General features: G+C 43.3%; 1 protein-coding gene across 4 annotated transcripts in view; it reads left to right on the top strand.

Moving 5' to 3' along the window:
* Positions 1–13,623, top strand: part of ASB5 (ankyrin repeat and SOCS box containing 5) — a 36,530-nt gene extending 22,907 nt beyond the window's left edge. For all 4 annotated transcript variants that reach the window (XM_075258398.1, XM_075258405.1, XM_075258422.1 and 1 more), the window contains 5 exons: positions 1,175–1,282; positions 6,607–6,757; positions 7,342–7,476; positions 7,614–7,805; positions 9,423–13,623. In XM_075258398.1, the coding sequence (XP_075114499.1) occupies positions 1,175–1,282; positions 6,607–6,757; positions 7,342–7,476; positions 7,614–7,805; positions 9,423–9,568 (732 nt within the window). In that variant the 3' untranslated portion in view covers positions 9,569–13,623. The remainder of the gene's footprint in view (positions 1–1,174; positions 1,283–6,606; positions 6,758–7,341; positions 7,477–7,613; positions 7,806–9,422) is intronic.
* The last annotated feature ends 847 nt before the right edge of the window (positions 13,624–14,470 follow it).

The following is a 14,470-nucleotide window of genomic DNA, read 5'->3' as shown; positions in this document are numbered from 1 at the left end:
TACAGAGAATGGTCCGAAAAAGAAAAAACATCCAGTGAGCGGCAGTTCTGTGGGCGGAAATGCGTTGTTGATGCCAGAGGTCAGAGGAGAATGGCCAGACTGGTTCGAGCTGATAGAAAGGCAACAGTGACTCAAATAGCCACCCGTTACAACCAAGGTAGCCAGAAGAGCATCTCTGAACGCACAGTACGTCGAACTTTGAGGCAGATGGGCTACAGCAGCAGAAGACCACACCGGGTGCCACTGCTTTCAGCTAAGAACAGGAAACTGAGGCTACAATTTGCACAAGCTCATCGAAATTGGACAATTGAAGATTGGAAAAATGTTGCCTGGTCTGATGAGTCTCGATTTCTGCTGCGACATTCGGATGGTAGGGTCAGAATTTGGCGTCAACAACATGAAAGCATGGATCCATCCTGCCTTGTATCAACGGTTCAGGCTGGTGGTGGTGGTGTCATGGTGTGGGGAATATTTTCTTGGCACTCTTTGGGCCCCTTGGTACCAATTGAGCATCGTTGCAACGCCAAAGCCTACCTGAGTATTGTTGCTGACCATGTCCATCCCTTTATGACCACAATGTACCCAACATCTGATGGCTACTTTCAGCAGGATAATGCGCCATGTCATAAAGCTGGAATCATCTCAGACTGGTTTCTTGAACATGACAATGAGTTCACTGTACTCCAATGGCCTCCACAGTCACCAGATCTCAATCCAATAGAGCATCTTTGGGATGTGGTGGAACGGGAGATTCGCATCATGGATGTGCAGCTGACAAATCTGCGACAACTGTGTGATGCCATCATGTCAATATGGACCAAAATCTCTGAGGAATGCTTCCAGCACCTTGTTGAATCTATGCCACGAAGAATTGAGGCAGTTCTGAAGGCAAAATGGGGTCCAACCCGTTACTAGCATGGTGTACCTAATAAAGTGGCCGGTGAGTGTATATATATATATATATATATATATATATATATATATATAAAAAAAATCCTGTAATTTTCAGTCTGACCACTAAGCCTAATAATAGATTGTCACTTGATATTCTGTAGGGATTTTCTTTGCAGCAGTTACCTAATTTACATCACAGACAGGATTATAATAGAAGATAATTATTTTGAATGTTCTCTGTATAAACTTTAAGTAAAATATACATTTTTCATACAATCAGGGTTACAATGTGAACACCTTAACTATTGATCATGTGACTCCACTACATGAAGCTTGCTTGGGAGATCATGTCGGATGTGCAAGAACACTTCTGGAAGCTGGAGCAAATGTAAGATTTATTAGAGCTACTGTATAACAAAACTTAAAGGGGTTATGCCATAAAAAGTATTTCTCTTCTATCCATAGGTATATGATGATAAAGACCTAATTGGTGAGGTTCTGACTACTGAGACCCCTAAAATCCCGAGAATAAGGGAGGTCCTCCCCTCCCCCGCGCATTCAGTCTGACCGCAACCAGGCAGAATATGGACGTGGTTGAGAGTGGCACTCACATTCATTTCAATGGGAGCACCGGAGATAGCCGAAGTACCACACTTGACTTTGCGGCATTCCCATGGAAGTGAATGGGAGTGTGGTCCACCGCTACTCATGCTCACATTCATCCTGGCTGTGACGGGGAAAACACCTTTTCTCGCCTCATAACATAACCTCTAATTCACAAGTGAAAACAGATATAAAGAATAGAGATGAGCGAACAGTGTTCTATCGAACACATGTTCGATCGGATATCAGGGTGTTCGCCATGTTCGAATCGAATCGAACACCACGTGGTAAAGTGCGCCAAAATTCGATTCCCCTCCCACCTTCCCTGGCGCCTTTTTTGCACCAATAACAGCGCAGGGGAGGTGGGACAGGAACTACGACACTGGGGGCATTGAAAAAAATTGGAAAAAGTCATTGGCTGCCGAAATCAGGTGACCTCCATTTTAGACGAATAGTGGATTTCAAATCCGGGTCATATGAGAATGTGAACTTTGTGACTATGAGACAGGGATAGCTGTACAGGCAGGGATAGCTAGGGATAACCTTTATTTAGGGGGGAATGTTATTAAAAATAACTTTTTGGGGCTCTATCGGGTGTGTAATTGTGATTTTTGTGAGATAAACTTTTTCCCATAGGGATGCATTGGCCAGCGCTGATTGGCCGAATTCCGTACTCTGGCCAATCAGTGCTGGCCAATGCATTCTATTAGCTTGATGAAGCAGAGTGTGCACAAGGGTTCAAGCGCACCCTCGGCTCTGATGTAGCAGAGCCGAGGCTGCACAAGGGTTCAAGCGCACCCTCGGCTCTGATGTAGGAGAGCCGAGGGTGCACTTGAACCCTTGTGCACCCTCAGCTCTGCTACATCAGAGCCGAGGGTGCGCTTGAACCCTTGTGCACACTCTGCTTCATCAAGCTAATAGAATGCATTGGCCAGCGCTGATTGGCCAATGTATTCTATTAGCCTGATGAAGTAGAGCTGAATGTGTGTGCTAAGCACACACATTCAGCTCTACTTCATCGGGCTAATAGAATGCATTGGCCAGCGCTGATTGGCCAGAGTACGGAACTCGACCAATCAGCGCTGGCTCTGCTGGAGGAGGCGGAGTCTAAGATCGCTCCACACCAGTCTCCATTCAGGTCCGACCTTAGACTCCGCCTCCTCCGGCAGAGCCAGCGCTGATTGGCCGAAGGCTGGCCAATGCATTCCTATGCGAATGCAGAGACTTAGCAGTGCTGAGTCAGTTTTGCTCAACTACACATCTGATGCACACTCGGCACTGCTACATCAGATGTAGCAATCTGATGTAGCAGAGCCGAGGGTGCACTAGAACCCCTGTGCAAACTCAGTTCACGCTAATAGAATGCATTGGCCAGCGCTGATTGGCCAATGCATTCTATTAGCCCGATGAAGTAGAGCTGAATGTGTGTGCTAAGCACACACATTCAGCACTGCTTCATCACGCCAATACAATGCATTAGCCAGTGCTGATTGGCCAGAGTACGGAATTCGGCCAATCAGCGCTGGCTCTGCTGGAGGAGGCGGAGTCTAAGGTCGGACCTGAATGGAGACTGGTGTGGAGCGATCTTAGACTCCGCCTCCTCCAGCAGAGCCAGCGCTGATTGGTCGAGTTCCGTACTCTGGCCAATCAGCGCTGGCCAATGCATTCTATTAGCCCGATGAAGTAGAGCTGAATGTGTGTGCTTAGCACACACATTCAGCTCTACTTCATCAGGCTAATAGAATACATTGGCCAATCAGCGCTGGCCAATGCATTCTATTAGCTTGATGAAGCAGAGTGTGCACAAGGGTTCAAGCGCACCCTCGGCTCTGATGTAGCAGAGCCGAGGCTGCACAAGGGTTCAAGTGCACCCTCGGCTCTCCTACATCAGAGCCGAGGGTGCGCTTGAACCCTTGTGCAGCCTCGGCTCTGCTACATCAGAGCCGAGGGTGCGCTTGAACCCTTGTGCACACTCTGCTTCATCAAGCTAATAGAATGCATTGGCCAGCACTGATTGGCCAGAGTACGGAATTCGGCCAATCAGCGCTGGCCAATGCATTCTATTAGCCCGATGAAGTAGAGCTGAATGTGTGTGCTAAGCACACACATTCAGCACTGCTTCATCACGCCAATACAATGCATTAGCCAGTGCTGATTGGCCAGAGTACGGAATTCGGCCAATCAGCGCTGGCTCTGCTGGAGGAGGCGGAGTCTAAGATCGCTCCACACCAGTCTCCATTCAGGTCCGACCTTAGACTCCGCCTCCTCCAGCAGAGCCAGCGCTGATTGGCCAAATTCCGTACTCTGGCCAATCAGCACTGGCTAATGCATTGTATTGGCTTGATGAAGCAGTGCTGAATGTGTGTGCTTAGCACACACATTCAGCTCTACTTCATCGGGCTAATAGAATGCATTGGCCAGCGCTGATTGGCCGAATTCCGTACTCTGGCCAATCAGCACTGGCTAATGCATTGTATTGGCTTGATGAAGCAGTGCTGAATGTGTGTGCTTAGCACACACATTCAGCTCTACTTCATCGGGCTAATAGAATGCATTGGCCAATCAGCGCTGGCCAATGCATTCTATTAGCGTGAACTGAGTTTGCACAGGGGTTCTAGTGCACCCTCGGCTCTGCTACATCAGATTGCTACATCTGATGTAGCAGTGCCGAGTGTGCATCAGATGTGTAGTTGAGCAAAACTGACTCAGCACTGCTAAGTCTGCATTCGCATAGGAATGCATTGGCCAGCCTTCGGCCAATCAGCGCTGGCTCTGCCGGAGGAGGCGGAGTCTAAGGTCGGACCTGAATGGAGACTGGTGTGGAGCGACCTTAGACTCCGCCTCCTCCAGCAGAGCCAGCGCTGATTGGCCGAATTCCGTACTCTGGCCAATCAGCACTGGCTAATGCATTGTATTGGCTTGATGAAGCAGTGCTGAATGTGTGTGCTTAGCACACACATTCAGCTCTACTTCATCGGGCTAATAGAATGCATTGGCCAGCGCTGATTGGCCGAATTCCGTACTCTGGCCAATCAGCACTGGCTAATGCATTGTATTGGCTTGATGAAGCAGTGCTGAATGTGTGTGCTTAGCACACACATTCAGCTCTACTTCATCGGGCTAATAGAATGCATTGGCCAATCAGCGCTGGCCAATGCATTCTATTAGCGTGAACTGAGTTTGCACAGGGGTTCTAGTGCACCCTCGGCTCTGCTACATCAGATTGCTACATCTGATGTAGCAGTGCCGAGTGTGCATCAGATGTGTAGTTGAGCAAAACTGACTCAGCACTGCTAAGTCTGCATTCGCATAGGAATGCATTGGCCAGCCTTCGGCCAATCAGCGCTGGCTCTGCCGGAGGAGGCGGAGTCTAAGGTCGGACCTGAATGGAGACTGGTGTGGAGCTATCTTAGACTCCGCCTCCTCCAGCAGAGCCAGCGCTGATTGGTCGAGTTCCGTACTCTGGCCAATCAGCACTGGCCAATGCATTTCTATGGGGAAAAGTTAGCTTGCGAAAATCGCAAACTGACAGGGATTTCCATGAAATAAAGTGACTTTTATGCCCCCAGACATGCTTCCCCTGCTGTCCCAGTGTCATTCCAGGGTGTTGGTATCATTTCCTGGGGTGTCATAGTGGACTTGGTGACCCTCCAGACACGAATTTGGGTTTCCCCCTTAACGAGTTTATGTTCCCCATAGACTATAATGGGGTTCGAAACAATCGAATTTCGAACCTCGAACATTTTAGTGTTCGCTCATCTCTAATAAAGAATAATGTATTTGGTATAAATAGCAATGTGGCCCCTGGTGTTAGTTTACTTATGGTTGTTTGTACATGTCCTCAAGGCTGCCATTTACATTAGAGCAAAGTCTTCTGAGCCTCATGATTTTTGCTGGACTGGCCACCAACTAGTTAATGTGTATAGGAGCCTTCCAACTCTTAGGCTGCATGCACACGGAGTTACGCCGGGCTTGTAAAAATACTCATTCAAAGCCGTACACACACCGTAAACACTTCCCATTCACTTCAATGGGAGCGCTCGTAATGCCGGCGTTTTCACAGCTCACTGTTCTCTGTGGAGAGAGGTTGTAGATTTGGAGTTCCAAGTTCAAATACGACCAAGGACAACATCTGCAAGGTGTTTGGATGTTCTCCTCGTGTTTTCGTGGACTTCTTCCAAGTACTTTCCACACTCCAAAGACATACTGATAGGGAATTTAGGTTATGAGCCCTATATGGGACAGTGGCCACAATGTCTGTAAAGTGCAGTAGTATATGACGGTACTATATAAGTAAGAGAAATAAATAGATAAATAAATAAAATAAGTTGTCTGGCAGTGAATTTTTCCATTCTTTCCATTGAGACAGTCCGCTGAGCCAAGCATGTATGGGGGAGTGAATAGAAATGGTGGTCAGACAAATGAGTGTCCTGCAAACAGGTACACAAGGGTTATGGGCACCTTAGATTTTTTTTTTTTTTTTTTTTTTAAATGTAGATTGTGAGCACCACATAGAGCTCACAATGTACATTTTTTCCCCTATCAGTATGTCTTTTTGGAATATGGGATGGAAATCCATGCAAACACAGGAAGAACATACAAACTCCTTGCAGATGGTTTTTTGCCCTTGGTGGGATTGGAACACCAGGACTCCAGCGCTGCAATGCTAACCACTGAGCCACCGTGTGGCTCCATGGGCACCTTAGATTTGACAGAGATTTGATAAAAAGTGTAAGACAATACGAAGAACAAATATCAGGTGATTAAGAATGTTAAAGCGTTACTGTCATCTTATGAAATAGCTGATTCATCATAGTAACGTCCTCATCATACGTCTTCATTGGTAGGAGTCCCAGGAGATCTCAGAAATGAAGCAACATGGATGAAGTCTCTGCTCTGACTGTGCTCAGCAGTAATAAAAAGGCTCAGAGAAAATGTAAGGCCTTCCCAGCTAGTGAGCAGAGACAGCGCTCAGATGAGTGCACCCTTGGCTTGTTTTTAGTAATTGGAGGTGGTCTCAGCAGCTGAACCCTCAGCAATCGATGATTTAAAGGTCGCCTCAAACATTTAACTTTATGACTATTCCAGAAATCTTGTGATATATTTTAGGTGAATGCTACCACTATTGATGGAGTGACTCCTTTATTTAATGCATGCTCAAGAGGCAGCGCAAGCTGTGTGGAACTTCTGTTGGAGTATGGTGCAAAGGCACAGCTAGAGACTTGTCTCCCTTCACCTGCTCACGAGGCATCAAGTAAAGGTAAGTCATCATAGTATATACTGGTTTTCTGTTTTTCTTTAAAGGTTCAGCATTCCCTTAATCTTAAAGCAAAACATCTTAATTACATAAGTACTTTAATTATCCTTCCTATTATCTATTATGATTTCCCTTGTCTCATTCCATCTCCACTGGCTCATATTACCTATCATATTCATATTTCTGAAAAGTAGATATGGGCACAAGTATTAGTGGTAGGTAATAAAATACGTATTAATGGAGATTTATTAACATTAACTTAAGACAAGTGGAGCATATCTTCATAGCAACCAACCATATTGGTGATTTCATGCTTTAACATACAGTGCCTGTAGGACATACATAGATAGCAGTGGCACTTGGGAACTGGACCTAAGAGGGCCCAAAGCTACTTTTTGCTACATAAGAAGGCACATGCACTACTTCCCTAGCAAAGGATTTTTATAATAGGTGAACTGAAATCTGATTAGTTACTATGCAGGTACCCCATGTGCACTAGTTTTTATAAATCTTCCTCTTGTTCACATTTAGAATTGATTTTGAATTTTAGATATAAATGATTTGCTTTTGTACCTTTGTATTTACAGGCCACAGTGACTGTCTAGATGTATTGATTTCCTGGGGTATAGACGTGGACCAAGACATTCCTCACTTAGGCACTCCTCTTTATGTAGCATGTAAAGGACAGCACTTAGCTTGTGTAAGGAAACTTTTATATGCAGGTCAGTAATGGTATGATATATATATATGAACATATAGTATAGATAGATAGATAGATAGATAGATAGATAGATAGATAGATAGATAGATAGAGATATAGATCATGGCACTATGTAGTAAAGATGTGCTTGCCTCCTAGGTGCTGATGTACAGCATGGCAAATATCTAGACAGCCCGTTACATGCTGCAGCTCAGCAGTCAAGTACAGATATTGTAAGTTTGCTGCTCGACTTTGGGGCTGATATCAATGCAAAAAACACAGATTGCAAACGTCCAGTGGATGTCGCAACTGCGAAAAGTTCAGTGGAAAGATGCCTGCTTCAATATGAGGGTAAGCATGTAATATTACCATGTAGGTTTTCATATTTATTTTTCCCAAAACATAACTTGTAGTTTCCTGCTGAGTTTGCGGTGGTCTCTTTGTCTTGTGTGCTTCCTCGCCAGCAATTCTCTAGATTCTAGACAGTAAAAGTAACACAATTTTTAGACTTTTAATGTAGAAAAATAAACATGGCTGGCAGTGCACTTAAAGGGGTCATACACCTGGCCATAATAGAGCGCTTTACAACCTAGTAACACATGTCTACAGGAATCAACTACATAGGGTTTGTTTGTAGTCTGTAACTATGAAGATACAGATATGCATAGGAACTATCCTATTATAATATTATAAATGTGAAAGTTTGTGTGTTTGGATGTTTAGATGTTTGTGAGTTTGGATGTTTGTTCCTCAATCATGCTAAAATGCCTGGACGGATTTGCGTGACAAACATAGTTTTCGCTTTGGATTGAAACATAGGCTACTTTTGGTGCCACTAAACAACATGCTTTCTTGCCAGGAGAGTCACAAAAGCAGGACTACCAACCCCAGCTGTATAATCACACACACTTCCTCGCATTTCCAGCCACAAACTACCTGCACACTCCTTATTGTCGCCTAAAAGGTAGCCCTAACCCCACTCAATGACATTTACATGTATTTGCTGACCTTAAACAGTCACGTTACGGTAATATACCTCAGCAGCCTACCAAAGCCGGCGCTCCGGGACCGCCATGTTTGCTGAACATCATTGCGACACTGCTTGGGCAGCGAGACGAACTACACTGCACTGAGGAAGCTGCATGCACACTTCCTGCGTACACGTCACTACAGCGCACACACAGCCTGGGCCGCACGCCAGCATTCCACAGTCATCCCCGACCCTCGAATTTACCTTAACTGGCTTGCTTTTTCTGCGATCCTCCTGCTTTCCACAATCTCCATGCTCAGTGGTAAGTTCGCAGCACATATTCTTCTATGGACAGCTGCTCCATATATAAGCTGCCCTGCTCTTTGTCCTGTGTCCTCCGCCCCAGCCATACAACACAGCTGGGCCGCCAGCCGGCACATTACATTAGCTGCTATCTGCCGAGGGTCTTGTAGTGCCCTGTTCCTCAGTTGCTCCTCCAGCGACTACCACATACAACTTCACTGCTTGTTCCGGCGTATAACACGACTTTTTCCCCCAAAAAAACTTTTCAGAAAACTTGGAAAATACATATACATATTAGTTACCATAGAAGTATATTAACTTAAAATACCTCGCTCCCGAATACAGTATATACATTTCAACTTTACCATATACCAGCTGAAATAAAAAAAAAATTCTCTCAAAATAACAACACATTGGCTGTATTACTACATACACAATCTAAAATATCACATTTGCTATCCCAGCCAGATTTTTAAAGTACTCTCACAGTTTCACATATCTGTGTCCGCCCAATTCTCAAATCACCGCAGACGAAGTCACAGGTAAAAGCTAGTATACATATAATGGTAGGATATTTTTCATCACAATCACTGCAGAAGTTTATATTGGTTCAATAAAGAAATGATTACACTGTTACATAACGTTTACGGTTTGCAAAATACATTGCTAAATTCTCTGTTTCTTTTCCCTTTTAGCAAATCCTTGTTCACTCTGTCAGCTTTGTAGACTTCGTATTCGACAGTGCATCGGACAGTCCAGATTACATCTTATTCCATGCCTTCAGCTGCCAACGGTCCTGAAAAACTTCTTACAGTATCGAGAAAGTATAAGGAACTTTTAATATTTTTTAAAAATTTGTTTACGTCAAGTGTATTGTAAAACTGACGTCCATGTAGCAAGATATGTAACTGTATACTATATATATATATATATATATTTATTTCTCACAAAAATAATGCACTAGGAATTCTAAGAAATATTTTGCTGTAACTGGAAATAACTCACTTTATACATGTACCTAATGCTGCCATAAACACTGAAAAATCACATAACAACAAAATGTGCTGGAAGACTCATCAGGGACTATTCACACGGTGCGGTCAAAATGCATTTTTTTTTAAGCTTCTGCAAAAATACATACTGATATTTTTTTAACAAACCTCCAAAATTGAATAGTGTAATACACATTCGCTGCAAAACTGATGCATTTACAATTGGGAGCAGCGCCGCACCTCCCATGAGGCGACCTGAAGCGACCGCTTCAGGTGGCGCTATGCCAGGGCCCCGGGGAGGGCGGCATTTTTCCTCCTAAGCCAGTCCAGGACAAGCTGTCCTAGACTGGCTTAGCATCACCGAGCGGTGGATTGGAGAGGCCGCTGGAGCAGCGCTGCTCCAGCGGCCTTCACTCACGCTCAGGCAGAGAGCAGGTCCTCTCTCTGCCTGCTAGCGCCGCTCCGCCACGTCCCCTTCGCTCCACCCCGCCCCCTTCGCTAAACCACACCCCTTCGCACCGCCCCCACCTCCCGGGAGGGGGGGCATTCTTTAGTCTGCACCAGGCGGCGAAACATGCAGGTTCACCCCTGATTGGGAGTGATGATCCTGACCTATTTTGGTGTTAAAATGATTGAAAACAATACATAGCTCAAACAGTATATGTAAATGTCTCACCCTGTAGTATGCCATCTGTGAGAATGTTTCTGGGAATGGTTATGGAAGAATAGCAGGTATAATGAGAAATAGAGAGGGGACTAAGACTGAGGCACACGTTGCAGATTTTGCTGCAGTTTTTTGAGCCAAAGCCAGGAGTGGTTTGAGCAGAAGGTAGAAGTACAAGTATTTACTATATATTTCCCATTCCTTTTGTAGTCATTCTTGGCTTGGCTCAAAAAACACAGCTAAATCTGCAACAAAAAAAGCTGTTTCCACAATGTGGGGCCTCAGCTTTAAGGCACATTTTGCAATGTGAACGTATCCAAATAACTAAGCTCTTTTACAAACACAGCATAAATGTCCTCTATAGGCGATCACACTGATTCATTGACAAGTCTGTTAACTTATGTCACCATTGGTGATGGGCGAACCATTTTGTTCCAACTTGAATATTCCAAATTGTTTGGTTTTTAACAGAACTGAATCATTGGCAATCTATTTCGGACTTACTAAAATGGCCACCATGAGATACAATGTGGTAAATTATTATAGTCTGGAGACTCATCAGACCCCAGGGTATAATAACTGGAGGCTCAGGGGTAGTGACAATTTATGCTCAACTTTCATTGACTCTTTTGGGCATCCTTGCAGTGTCCGGTACTCTCATCATGTACATGTTGTGACTGCTGAGAACCAATCATAGGCCTCAGTGGTGACCATGGGCGCATGACGTCACCCAGGAGACTGAAAGATAGCACCAGACACCACAAGGAGGCGCAAAAGAGATGAGAGAAACTATGTATTTTATTTTTTCACATCTACCTTGGACCTCCACAGATTAAGAGACCCAATGTATAATAATTTCACTTCCAATTCTCTTGAGACCCAAAAGTATAGTAAGTGACGGCCTAGGGAAGGTGAAAAGAAAAAAAAACATTTATACTTACCTTCCCTTATCTCTTATGGGCCTCCCTGCAGTGTTCGGTGCTCTTTTGATAACATCATGTGCCTGGGGTCACTGCTGAGGACTGTTTTTGGCCCACAGCAGTTAAATGGGCCGGCCGAATGTCATGACGCTCAGTGTGCGCATATGAGCGTTGAGGCCCAATCATAAGCCTCAGCGGTGACCCTGGGAACATGATGTCACTGAGGAGACTGAAAGAGAGCGCCAGACACCACAAGGAAGCCCAAAAGGGATGAGAGAAAGTTAGTATAAATGTATTTTATTTTTTAAATCTCTCCTAAGCCTCCACCTATTATATTCTGGGGTCTGAAGAGATCCCACAGTGTAATAATTTCACTACCAGTTCGTACCTAATTTGTTTGACCCAAAGCAAATTAGGAACCTAGATCACGGGAACTTGAAACAAATTTTAGAAGGGTTGCCCGCATCTAGTTACTATATATCTTCCCTGGACCCTATCGCTGACCATACACATTAGTATTTTCTAACAGCAGACAAGTTGAATTATTTACAAAAGCTCCTTTCTCAAAAATGAAATAATAATTGTGTGATCGAGAAATCCAAGGCATAAATGCATCTACATTCTCTTCTAGTGTTGGACATGCATGGACATCACCATAACACTTTTCTACAAATGTTGTTGGCTTTATCTTGTACAAACTTCTTACTGTATATAACCATATTAAAATTAAACATAATGTAATATAATAGGGTTGGTCCTCAAAATATGTTTCCAAAGTGCATGGCACACTATATGTCCCTAAAATCACAAGCAATGAGAGCTACTACTGCATGCACACTTGATCTGTACAGCAGAAGTTACCAAAGCTGTACCCCTTTTTCTGACATCAGTCAGTGTTGAAGTTGCACCACTCAGATCTCCTCCTCTGCCTATCTCTATGTACTTTGTACATAATGCTACTCATACTGAGAGCTCTCTCCTTCTTCAGCTCCTTTCCCCTGCAGCTTAAAGGGAACCTGTTAGTTGGTTTGGGACCACTATACCACTAGTATGCTGTTAAGCAATGGGAATTTAGGGTCTCAAACTTAAGATATTTAATCAGGAATATTTTGGTTATGATTTGTACCCAATGAAGACCTGGGTACAAGGTTAAAATAAAAATTATTATTTACACTCCTATATGATAGTTTATAGTCTAGTCTTGAAATAAAATGTAAAAATCTTAGGAACCTGCATCTGGTATATGGCGTTCCCAGGTCTGTGGCTTTAAACAAAAGGAACCCTAGGAGAATTGATCCTTACCAGTGTCGGACTAGGTAGCCGAGGGCGCACCAGTATAATTCATTCTGATGGCCTATTATACAGCTAAATGTAAGTATTATCTGACTCCGTATTCATAAAGCTGTACTGACACTCATTTTTTCAGTATTAGCCTACTACCTATTCCTCACCTTTCAACATTTGTGCTTTGTGGCCCTCAAAGTAGCCTGCTAACTCACTCTTTCCATAGACTACAGCCACCTTAGCTCTATTATCAAGATGACTGGTGATGGGACTCCAGAGAGAAGGTGATACATGTCATGTCAGCCACCCAAAGCATCTATATACAGTAAAATTAACTGGGTAGTATGTTAAATATTCTAGCAAGTTTATTATATGGGAGCATAGGCTGGCTAAGATGCTGTACACAGCATGTAGTACAGTGATGGCCATACACCACTCTTGCAGGGTTGTGGTCGTCCAGGGGCCCCCTAGCACCCTTGAGCTAGGAGCCCACTGGGGGTACATCTACTCCTCTGTGGGCCAGTCCAAGACTGAACTTTACCCAAAATAAACTTCATGGAATTCTGTTTATGCAGTATGTGCTGGGGTGTATGTATACTTGGGGCAGCCTTTAAGTACTACCTTAAAGAATGGCAGCCGCCTTATTACTTTACATATAACAATTGCAAAGTCAATTTGATGTTCATTTACATCACCTTTGTCTTTACATATAATATGACTGCAGATCTAATATATTGTATATATGACTATATAACACTGACAGCAGTAAATGTAGTGTCATTGTAATGTATATCATGTAATAGCAAATGTAAAGTTTCCCTTGTGTTATTCTTCATGCTTTCATTACCACGAATTCAGATGAGGAGAAGAATCTGCCCAGGAATTATCATCAGCTATATACAGAAAATAAGGATTTAATATATTTTCATTATTACTAGAAAGTATTTTAATATGGTGGAGTAAAGATTAATGTAACAATTCCCCAATAATGTACAATATTACAATAAAGAATACCTAAATACATTTCTGTAAGACTGTGTTCATACGTGTACTTAGCGCCGTTGCCTTCCAGTGTTGGGGTCTAGAATTTGAATCTGACCTAAGGCAACATCTGCTTGGAGTTTGTATGTCCTTGTTATTTTGTGGATTCCTTCACGTACTCAGGTTTATTTGTTGCCATTACAAAGGCTCATTGTTGAATATTTTGGAAACCGACCAATAAAGTTTCACATATGAGTATTTAGGGTAAAGCAGGAAGATGGAGAAATATGAAAGACATTTACAAGATCTGTATTCAGACGTGGCATTAGAAGACGATTTACATGTATTGCGGTGCATCATGTTCAATCCATTGTTATTTTGCTGTAGTGTTTAAAAACTGACTTGAAATTAATGATCTATAGGGGCCGTAGTGGTCTTAACTGCAATTGGGCCTATAAGCCAGGAGGGGACACAGGTTGTCCTCACCATACTAAGCCCATTAAACTTCATTTATCTCCTTTCTAATTTCCTGGCTATAAACTCTTTAATGTCATAAATTGTAGTTTGTCAGACAAGGAGGGATTCTGTGGGGGCACTGTTACTGTGCATTCCATAGAATTCCATAGAATGGAAATAACGGGAAGCTTGTGTGTACTGACATTTTGCGAACAAGTCTACATGGTGGTCTAGATCCAGATAAAAAAGTAAATCAAAATATACATTTGCCAAAAAAAATGCACCAATAAGGAGTTGCTGGAACCGAATAAAACTTCATATGTGTGTATATAAAATGATAGATGTTAAAGGGGCTGTCACATCTCAAGGATCCTATCTATACTGGCAGCTTATGTAAATAAAAGACTATTCCTAAATATATTGCTTTAAAAATGCTGCTTTGTTTT

Source organism: Leptodactylus fuscus, chromosome 1 (genome assembly GCF_031893055.1).
Source record: "Leptodactylus fuscus isolate aLepFus1 chromosome 1, aLepFus1.hap2, whole genome shotgun sequence".
NCBI lineage: Eukaryota > Metazoa > Chordata > Amphibia > Anura > Leptodactylidae > Leptodactylus > Leptodactylus fuscus.
The sequence above is the reverse complement of the archived record's forward strand: the minus strand, read 5'-3'. Positions and strand labels throughout refer to the sequence as shown.